General features: G+C 57.1%; 1 protein-coding gene across 1 annotated transcript; it reads right to left on the bottom strand.

Moving 5' to 3' along the window:
• Positions 1–1,205: 1,205 nt before the first annotated feature.
• TUBB3 (tubulin beta 3 class III) lies at positions 1,206–10,051 on the bottom strand. The gene is made up of 4 exons (XM_028092392.2): positions 9,980–10,051; positions 3,813–3,921; positions 3,168–3,278; positions 1,206–2,480 (listed from the first exon to the last, which is right to left on the bottom strand). The coding sequence occupies exons 1-4, from the start codon at positions 10,034–10,036 to the stop codon at positions 1,405–1,407; spliced, it is 1,353 nt and encodes a 450-aa protein (XP_027948193.2). The 5' UTR covers positions 10,037–10,051; the 3' UTR covers positions 1,206–1,404.

The raw sequence follows: 10,051 nt of genomic DNA, 5'->3' as shown, positions 1-10,051 counted from the left end.
CCCTGGTGGGTGTGATGTAGGCGCCTCTGCTGCAATCCAACCCTTCCTTGGTGGGGGGGACCCAGCTGCTGTGGCCCAGGGCAGGGCGCAAACCCCCACTCACCTGTGGCCTCGTCGGTCACTGCACGTGTAGGGTGGAAGGACACGGCCCTGAAGGTGGGGAACAAGTGTGGCCAGACACAGAGCAGGTGCCCAGAGCGTTGGCTTTTAGGACGTGCTTCTCCGCTGCTCAGGGGGCCCCAAAGCCCCCAAAGCCCAGCCTGTGTCAGGGCGAGAGCCCGAGACTTGGACCCTTTTGGGGGCTTCAGTTTCCTAGTCTACCTCAGGGCCAGTGGTCTCCTTGGCATTCCTTCTTCTGCACAGAAGGCTGGGCGCCAGGGTGCTGCCTGCACTAAAGCCGCTTTGATGTCCCAGGTGGGGCTAGGCTGGACGAAACCCCTGGCTTCGAGGGACGGGGTGTGGGAAGGCTGCTTGGAGAAGGGTCTGGGGCCCAGTCCCCCTCCATCCACACTAGTGGTGGGCCCCTTCCAGGCGCCCGTGCAGTCGGACACAGGAAGGCCACCAGGGGGCGCACAGGGTCAGCACATGGCTCCCCGCCAGGGCGTGGCCAGCACGCGGCTCCCTGCCTGCCACGGGGGGCCACTGCTCACTAAGCCCCACCAGCCCCCTCCCAGGGCCCAAGGCCCAACTCTCCAACACACCACACTTTTCTGTGGAGGGTTCAAGGCCTCCCTTCCCACCTCTCCTTAGGGTCTCCAGGGGCCTGCCAGAGGAAAGCTCTGGAGCGAGTCTCCCTGTGGGGGACGAGGGATAGTTCTCAAGTCCAGGGCAAGCTGCACCTGTGGTTCTGGGATGAGGCTTCATCTAGGCATGGCCCAACCCCAGGACACCACTTCCGGAAGCTCCCAGCAGCTGTGCCTTCAGAACCCACAGGCTCTAAGCACAGCCACCAGCCTGGGAGACAATGACCCTTCCTCCCCCGACCCCCCTCCCAGGGCCTCCCAGTCTGTCCCTCCTCACCCCTCTGGACCCCACCTTCCAGAATAAAAAGAAATCTCCAGCACCAGGCAGGGATATCTGACAGCAATAAATTTATTAAGTATCCCCCCTCAAAATATAAACACAAACCAGTAAAAAAAAACAAAAGAAAACAAAACAAACCATAAAACAGGCCTGGAGCTGACAATAAAGCAGACACAGAAGTGGACCTGACCTATGGAGGGAAGACAGGACTCACGTGGGGTGGGGATGCCGTAAATACTGGAGGACAGACACTCGGGAGCCCTGGGGTGCCGTGACCGGAGCTGGCGGGGGCGAGGCTGGGGGTGGTGTCAGTGGCGACATGGCTCTGGGGGACAGGCCTCTTGGCCACGGCCGCAGCCTGGCTCCGCCACTCCAGCGGCTTCATTTGGGGCCCTGAGCCTCGGACTCCTCCTCATCGTCTTCATACATCTCGCCCTCCTCCTCGGCCGTGGCGTCCTGGTACTGCTGGTACTCGGACACCAGGTCGTTCATGTTGCTCTCGGCCTCGGTGAACTCCATCTCGTCCATGCCCTCGCCCGTGTACCAGTGCAGGAAGGCCTTGCGCCGGAACATGGCGGTGAACTGCTCGGAGATGCGCTTGAACAGCTCCTGGATGGCCGTGCTGTTGCCGATGAAGGTGGAGGACATCTTGAGCCCCCGGGGTGGGATGTCGCACACGGCCACCTTCACGTTGTTGGGGATCCACTCCACGAAGTAGCTGCTGTTCTTGCTCTGGATGGCCAGCATCTGCTCGTCCACCTCCTTCATGGACATGCGCCCGCGGAAGACGGTGGCCACCGTCAGGTAGCGGCCATGGCGCGGGTCGCAGGCGGCCATCATGTTCTTGGCGTCGAACATCTGCTGGGTGAGCTCGGGCACCGTGAGCGCGCGGTACTGCTGGCTGCCCCTGGCGGTGAGCGGCGCGAAGCCGGGCATGAAGAAGTGCAGGCGCGGGAAGGGCACCATGTTCACGGCCAGCTTTCGCAGGTCAGCGTTGAGCTGGCCGGGGAAGCGGAGGGAAGTGGTGACGCCGCTCATGGTGGCCGACACCAGATGGTTGAGGTCTCCGTAGGTGGGCGTGGCCAGCTTGAGGGTGCGGAAGCAGATGTCGTACAGGGCCTCGTTGTCGATGCAGTAGGTCTCGTCCGTGTTCTCCACCAGCTGGTGGATGGACAGCGTGGCGTTGTAGGGCTCCACCACCGTGTCCGACACCTTGGGTGAGGGCACCACGCTGAAGGTGTTCATGATGCGGTCAGGGTACTCCTCACGCACCTTGCTGATGAGCAGCGTGCCCATGCCCGAGCCCGTGCCCCCACCGAGAGAGTGGGTCAGCTGGAAGCCCTGCAGGCAGTCGCAATTCTCACACTCCTTCCGCACCACGTCCAGGACGGAGTCCACCAGCTCAGCACCCTCCGTGTAGTGACCCTTGGCCCAGTTGTTGCCGGCCCCGCTCTGACCTGTGGGGGTGCGGGGGCAGCAGAAGGGGTCACAAACTAGTCAGACCTACAGCGCCTGCCCGAACAGGGGCCACCCCAGAGATCAACTGTGGAAGCTCTGTGAAGTGAGGGTGCCCACACCTTCTCACTCCCTCCACGACCCTCCACGCCAGCCGTGCTGCGGGTGGTGGACCCCACTGCCTGGTGCCGGATGATAAGGGCTCTGGGCAGGAATTGAGAACCTGGCTTTGCCTCCCTTGGGGGGTTCTGGGTGAGTCTACCAGCCCTCGCCTCCAGCCACCGACTGGCCATGCTGGAAGTGCCAACTACGGCCCCCAGAACCCCAGAATCCCTTGCCGCTTGGGGTCTGAATGTGGACTGGTGCCCATCAATTGGGGTGCTGAGCTCCAGAAGACAGAAATGGGGTGATGCCCTCTTGATGACAGCAGTGCTGTGTGCCCATGAACTTGAATCCTCTGGAGACCGACTCCTGTCTTGCCAGCTCTGTAACAATCCCGTAAGCTCAATTCTCTATTTCACGCATTGTTCTGCCCTGTCCAGAACCCTTCCTCTGGGCCTCTGTTGCCAAATGCAGAACGGGAAGGTCAGTTCTGTCCTGCTAAGGGGTGACTTTGCCCTGTCGTTTCTGCTGATCTGGATTTGCCCATGATGGGGTCTGCCTCAGAGTGTGGGACAAGGGAAACTTACCGAAGATGAAGTTGTCAGGCCTGAAAAGGTGCCCAAAGGCCCCAGACCGGACGCTGTCCATGGTTCCGGGCTCAAGGTCCACCAGAATGGCCCGAGGCACATACTTATGAGCTGAGGGGAAAGGGGTGGGTTATGTGGGTCACAGAGGGTCAGGGCCTCCTCCTGCCCTCTAAATCCTGCCCTGGCCTGCCAGAGTCATGCTGTCACCATAAGCGCTCAGACTCTGGGGTCAGGGAGGCTGGAACCACGTGTGAAATGGGGATCATGGTCAACACCCTAGACAGCCAGGACCACAGAATACATCCACGGGGGCAGGTTAATATTTCTCCAGTTCACTATGGACATCATCTTACACCAGGGGCTAAGTGGCCCCCACTCTGGACCCTCCCATGGGCTTCCTGAGGAGCCTCCAGGACACTGCCCAGCCCTGTCCATCCCCTAGACTATGCATGTGTCATGTGAGGATTACACATATTTGAATCTCACTGTGGTGGCAGTTTCTAGGGTTCCTCATCTTTGTTTTGTGAGTCTTGGGTTACACCTGCCAACCAACTGATAGGAGGGCAGAAATGCTGAGACTCAGCAGTCAAGGCGCCCTCTCCTCCCTCCTCCCAGATCAAGCATGGGGGCAGGGTGGGAGCTCACAAGAGGCCTCGTTGTAGTAGACGCTGATGCGCTCCAGCTGCAGGTCTGAGTCCCCCACATAGTTGCCACTGGGGTCTATACCGTGCTCGTCACTGATGACCTCCCAGAACTGCAGGGGGGAAAGGAAGGGTCAGCAGGTGCTTATGACCCCCACCAGGGCTTCCCTCCTGTGAACTCAGCCCTGGGTGTCAAATTAGGGGCCTGGACTCAAAGCTTGCACTAGCCCCTTTGAGTGACTTCAGAGAAAAGCCCCAGGCTCTGTCATCTGTCAGAAAATTATCATAGTAGGGGTGCCTGGGTGGCTCAGTCGTTAAGCATCTGCCTTCAGCTCAGGTCATGGTCCTAGGGTCCTGGGACCGAGCCCCGTATCGGGCTCCCTGATCAGCCGGAAGCCTGCTTCTCCCTCTCCCACTCCCCCTGCTTGTGTTCCCTCTCTCACTGTGTCTCTCTCTGTCAAATAAATAAATAAAATCTTAAAAAAAAAAAAGAAAGAAAATTATCATAGTAAATATGCACATCCACTGTCTGTACGTTCATGGTGCCTGGCGCCCTCAGAGTGGTTCAGGGCTCAGATGACACAGACCCAGGCCCCCCAGACTCAGCTCTGCACTTGCTGACCAGGAGCCCTGGACAGTCCACTCCTCCATGAGGGGTTAGTAATAAACACCCTCCTGGGGTGGTTTTCTTTAGTCTCTCTTTTCAGATGAAAGAACCAAGGCACGGAGAAGGCAAAGAGCTGCTTACAGTAAGTGACAGAGACAGAGCCCAGGATACATGTGCCCCCTCAGTGTCCGGGCAAAAGATGTCCAGAGATAGGGTCTGGCAGGGTCCAGCACATCATCAGCCTCAGCCAATGGGAACCACGGGGAGCCTGAGTGGGGAATGACTTGCCTGGTTCACCCAGCCTGTCCGCAAAGAGCTGGCACAGCCCAGACTCCCAGGGTTCACTCTCTCTACCACCTGCTGCCACCCACCCTACTCCCCCTAGGGCTGGGATATACAGCGCTTCGCAAAATCTGCTCCCAGGGCGCCTGGGTGGCTCAGATGGTTAAGCGTTTGCCTTCAGCTCAGGTCATGATCCCAGGGTCCTGGGATCGAGTCCCACATCGGGCTCCCTACTAGGCGGGGAGCCTGCTTCTCCCTCTGCCTCTGCCTCTCTCTCTCTCTCTTTCTCTCTGAATCTCATGAATAAAAAAAAAAAAAAAAAAAAAAAAAAGTCTGCTCCCAGAGCACAAAAGCACAGAGCAGGGCCTACATTCAGGAGCTAGGCCACCTCTTCCCAGCTGTGTGACCCTGGGCAGGTCCTGAAGATTCTCTGTGCCTCAGGGTCCTCATCTGTTCAATAGGCCTGATGGTGAAACAAGTCTTTGTGGGAATAAAGTGAGCTGATCATGGGAAGCATGTGAATGCGTGCATATATGTCAGCACACAAAGACACATCCCTTGGGTGAAGGGAAGGCTGCACAGAGCTGGGCCCTCACCCCAAGGGCATTTCCAAGCTGTGTGGAGCACAGTGGGCCCATGCAGGGAGGGTCATTAGTCACACACTGCGTGACTTCCCAGTGCCCCTCCCCTTTGCTCCTCAGGGTTGGAGTGACTTTCAGAAGATGAATGGTATGAAGGCCTCAAGAAATAACAGGACTCTACATATGAGTCATGTGTTGGCAAAAAGACGGCTCCATGAAAAAAAGCAGTTAGAATCCAGTTTTCACATATTTATCTATATATAGATATCTCTAACAGACACAGAGGTGTCCGTTCCAGGGACCTGGGCCTGGGAATGTGGGTCTGGGTTGGGGTAAAGTTCTTCTCACTGTATACTCTTTGGCTCTTTTGGAATTGTCACATGTTAATTTCTAAACAATAACAAAAGGTTAGTTGGAAAATATTTTTTAAAAACTCTGGTAATTAGAGGCGCCTGGGTGGCTCAGTTGGTTAAGCGTCTGCCTTTGGCTCAGGTTGTGATCCCGGGGTCCCCGCATTAGGGCCCCTTGCTCAGGGGGAATCTGCCTCTCCTTCGGCCTCTGAACTCCCCCCCCCCAACTTGTGCTCTCACTTACTCTCTCTGTCTTCCTCAAATTAATAAAAAAATATTTTTTAAATAAATAAAAAATTAAAACTGATCATTATCAAGTATTATCATTATTATAAAATGCCTAGAAAAGTCTTGGCAGTTCATCCAGAGAGGCTGTTATCAGAGGTCGTCACTCAGCGAGGGTAGGGGATTTACTCCCCGTTTTGTCATTGTTAAGTGTTCTTTTTACGTTGTGTGTGTTAATTTTGTAATTAGAAAAAATAAACACATAGAAATGTCACTGAGGCATCTGGGGCCTGATCAGAGCTTCCTACCACTGCTTGGATCCTCACGGCCTCCTCAGCCCGAGGACTGCATGAAAGCGGGAGCTAGGGTCTTGGCCTCCAGAGCTCTGAGACACCCCAGACCTCTGGTTTCAGGGACACCACAGCCCCTGCAGAGGAGTGATGAGCTTGAGACAGCAAGTGTGGGGCCAGGAGGGAGTGAGTCAGTGACCCTGCCATCAACACATCTACAGAGAGTTATTGAAGATGCATCTCTGGAAAGCATGGTCCTCCAGGAGGTGATGGACAAGATACCAGCACCAGTCAGTGTGTGCCAGTGACTCTCCTGAGACCTCAGTTTTCTCATCTGTAAAGTGGACATGATAATAGAATCCTCCTTAAGGGGTTAGCACAAGGTTTGATGCATTCAGCAAATAGTGGCTTCATTGAGTCAAAAGGTTAGATGCTATTTAAATCTGTAAAGCCATATGCACAGATAACAAAAATAAAAGTTTTAAAAAATCAATATACTTTGGGATACTGTGGTGCAGTAAAATATCGTCATTGATCTGAGCACAACCCCGAGACACATCCTTGAGGGAAAGGCACACTGCATAATGATATGTAGAGTAAAAAAGGAAACCTCAAAAAGATGTTACATTTTTCTACAAAGATATATATAGAGAGAGAGATGCACATGCACAGAAAAGAGGCTGGAAGAATGGAAAACAAAACTGTCCCCGTAGGAGAGCAGGACCTAGGGGCATGAGGTGGCTAAATGGGTACTTCAGCCTTATCTGCTATGTCTCAACTTTTTAGAAGAATATATTAATTGCTTTTATGGTTAAAACTAATAAAAATGTGACTTATAAGAAGTGTATTAGTAAAATATATTATGTAATATTTAATCAGTAATAAAACACAACTTTGTAAATTAAAGAAGAAATACTCATGACCATCGCTGCAGTTGAGAAAACTGCCAGATGGCGCGTGGACCCAGTGGCCTTGGCGCCTACATCGGACCCCGCCCCCCCCCCCGCCGCGCCCTCTGCGCTGTCCGTGGTGCTGATCCTTGTCCTCGCTCCGGGGCCCGGGAGGCGTCGGTACCGCAAGTGGGGGGACGCGGCTCCGCGGAGGGAGGGCTTGCCGACTCACAAGTGTTAAACCCTTTCAGGACCTCGAAGCCCCTCCCCGCCCCGAGCACAGCGAGTGCTACAGTGACCCATTTAGGAGGCGGGTTCAGAGAAAACAGGAAATCCCTCCCCCCATTGGCGGTCAGGGCCAGGGCCCGCCCCTCCGAGGCTCCGCCCAGCGGCCGAGAGAAGAGGGCGCAGACAAAGGCTCCTGGATGGCCCTGCACCCCACAGAAGGATGGGGTCCCCGGATTCATTCGCCTGTTGTGTGGCGGCGGTGGGAGGGGGCGTCCCCGCTCACCCTAATGGATCCGAGCAGACCTTAGACTCCGACCCCTGCCCTGTCCCTCCTGGGTGGTGCCTCCACTTCCCGGAGCGACCCCTGGGGGAAGGGCGATCCCCTATCTCACCTCACGTCTTGGAGGCGATGGGCCTGAACACCAGGCACAGTGGTCAATACGCAGCGATCGTGATCTTTGTCGTGAGGGTAATGCCGGCAAGCTACCGCTCGGGAGAGGTGTGTTCTCTCCTGGCCCCAATCGCCCTGGCCCCTCTCCATCCCCCGCAGCCAGGCCTCTCGCTAGAGCAGCCGCCCTTGCCCATCGGCCAGTCGCTGCTGGTGATGGGAAGCAAAAGTTCGTCCGCCCCCCTCACCAGGGCGCCCACAGCCACTATGGGATCAGGAGACAGAAACGGCCAATGAATTGCCTGTCCACAGGGCAGACGGCAGCATCAGCTGGGCCTGGCCCGGGGGCTTTGAGCACTTTCTTGATTTGGGTCCCTGGAGACTTTCGAGGACAAGGAGGCCAGAGGGAAGCTGCTCAACTGCTGTCATTGGTCACCAAAAAAGGCAGAGGCGGAAGAGAAAGAAACAGCTCCTCTCCCCACAAAATCCACCTCTCTCTGGTTTGAATTGTTAGAAAGGATCAGATACTAATTTTTAAAACAACATAAAGTAAGAAAATCAACCCAAAGGAATAAAAAATAATGAGCAAACCCAGGAGGCCACACCTCTAAGAAGCAGGAAAAAAAAATCTCAGCCAAGGACACTTGTCCAGCACTCAGGCTAGTGGCTCTGCCTTCCTCCCTCCCCCTCCTGCCATCCCCCCCAGCCCTCCCCCCACCGCAGCTACAGCTCGGGGCGTGGACTTGCCTTTGCTTGATATCTGTCTGTCCAGTCCATAAAGAGGAGGGGTGTATAACCAGATCACCACTCCCCCAGGCTCAGGCAGAACTTAGGGCTGCCCTCCCTCCCCCCAGTGACCCCTGACCCTCTGAGGAGCAGATGTTCAGGGCAGGCCTGGCCCCTGTGACCACATTAATGAGCCCTCCGCCCCTCCCACATGGCCAGGGCAGCTGTCAGCGACTGCCCCGGGAGTCCTGATTTGATTTGAGGCCATCATCCCCCAGGCCGCCCCCTCCCCCATCCCCCTTCCTGGGGCAGGCACAGCTGTTTCTTTGGGTGATTAGGGAGTCTCCCTGGTACCACCCCTCCACCCCGTCCAAGTCGCCTCCACCCTAGAGAAGAAGTTGCAATTTATATGTCAGCCACGAGGCTGCCCCAGCGGCGTTGTAATTAGCTTTTTGTTCTTGCCTGGTTTCCATGGCAACAGCCTCCAGAGGAACCCCTTCCTAGGCCCCTTCACCTCCAAGACCTGTCTCCTCCCACTGCCTCTTTGGAAAACCCGCCCTGCACCACTCCCGCCCTGTGTCCCTGGCCTTGGTCCTGACAAAGGCACCCCTGTTCCCCTGTTTTGTTCTGTGGGGTGCCCCAGGGTGCAGCAGGCCCCACCCACCTAGCCTGAGCCCTGGGCTGGACATCTGCAGGGACTGAGAGCCAGAGGGTAGCGTGGCTCTGTCTCCCACTTGCTGCGTGACCTTGAGAAAGGGACAGTCTCCCTGGAGTTGGGGACGTGACACCTGTCTCCTAGGTTCCAGTGGGGATTAACCACCTCCTCTTCCCCTTAGTTCCAACATCTTCGAGGTGGGCTAACAATGGAGGGGAGGAGCCGGGTGGTGATGCAGCTCTCCATCCCAGGAGCCGGGCTTTGTTCCCAACATCCCACCCCCAGACTCCACAGTCCCTGGGTGGGTGCTGTCCAAACCCACGGGAGGTTTGCCCAGGCTGGGCTGAGCTGGAGGGAGAGTCCAGTCCTGGACCAAGGTCACCCTGAGTCTGGGCCCAACCCCTCCCCCAACAAAGGAATAGGGTGGGGTCAGGAAGCTGAGCAGCGAGGTTGGGGGCATAGGGGTGGCTCTGGCGGCTTGGAGGACATCCTGCTCCTGGGGGCAGCGGGAGCAGGGCAGACAGAATCGTTTCGGCTTTGAAGGGGACGCCCCACCCAAACCTGCCCACCCCACCCATCTCGTTCAAGGCTGAGTTGCGACCCCAAAGAAGAGGGCCACGCCCAGACAGCCCCCACAGCTGCAGCCGCTGTGGATGGAGCTCAGCCGCCAACTTGCGCGGCGCTCCCGCAGGCCTGAGGTAACCCGGGCAGGGACAGAGAGAAGGCGATGTGGATGTGGCAGGGCAGGGACCCCGGTGTCCCGGCTGCCCGGCGCGGGGCCCTGCTCGTCCCTTTGTTCCTGGCTTCGCAGCGGCAAGTGCAGCTCGGGGTGCGGCGCCTCCCTGCTTCCCTCCCTCCGGGGCCGGGCTGTGGGTGGGGAGGCGGGGTGCGCGGCGGTGTCAGGGCCCGGGGCCGGGGCGGGGGCGGGGGGGTTGGCGCGCGTCCTCACCTTGGCCCCGATCTGGTTGCCGCACTGGCCGGCCTGAATGTGCACGATCTCCCTCATGCTCGGTGCGTGCGG

This window comes from Eumetopias jubatus, unplaced genomic scaffold (genome assembly GCF_037043125.1).
Source record: "Eumetopias jubatus isolate StellerSeaLion01/CBP00866 unplaced genomic scaffold, mEumJub1_p1.0 scaffold_10, whole genome shotgun sequence".
NCBI classification, from domain to species: domain Eukaryota; kingdom Metazoa; phylum Chordata; class Mammalia; order Carnivora; family Otariidae; genus Eumetopias; species Eumetopias jubatus.
This window is presented reverse-complemented; position numbering and strand designations above follow the sequence as displayed.

What these genes read in the sequence shown, in the direction of transcription:
- TUBB3 (XM_028092392.2), bottom strand. Translation starts at nt 10,036, where the DNA reads ATGAGGGAGATCGTGCACATTCAGGCCGGCCAGTGCGGCAACCAGATC. An exon ending in GCAACCAGATCGGGGCCAAG is followed by an intron (nt 3,922 to 9,979) that starts GTGAGGACGCGC and finishes TCCCCCCTGCAG; the next exon opens with TTCTGGGAGGTCATCAGTGA. An exon ending in GCCTGACAACTTCATCTTCG is followed by an intron (nt 2,481 to 3,167) that starts GTAAGTTTCCCT and finishes GCACCCCCACAG; the next exon opens with GTCAGAGCGGGGCCGGCAAC.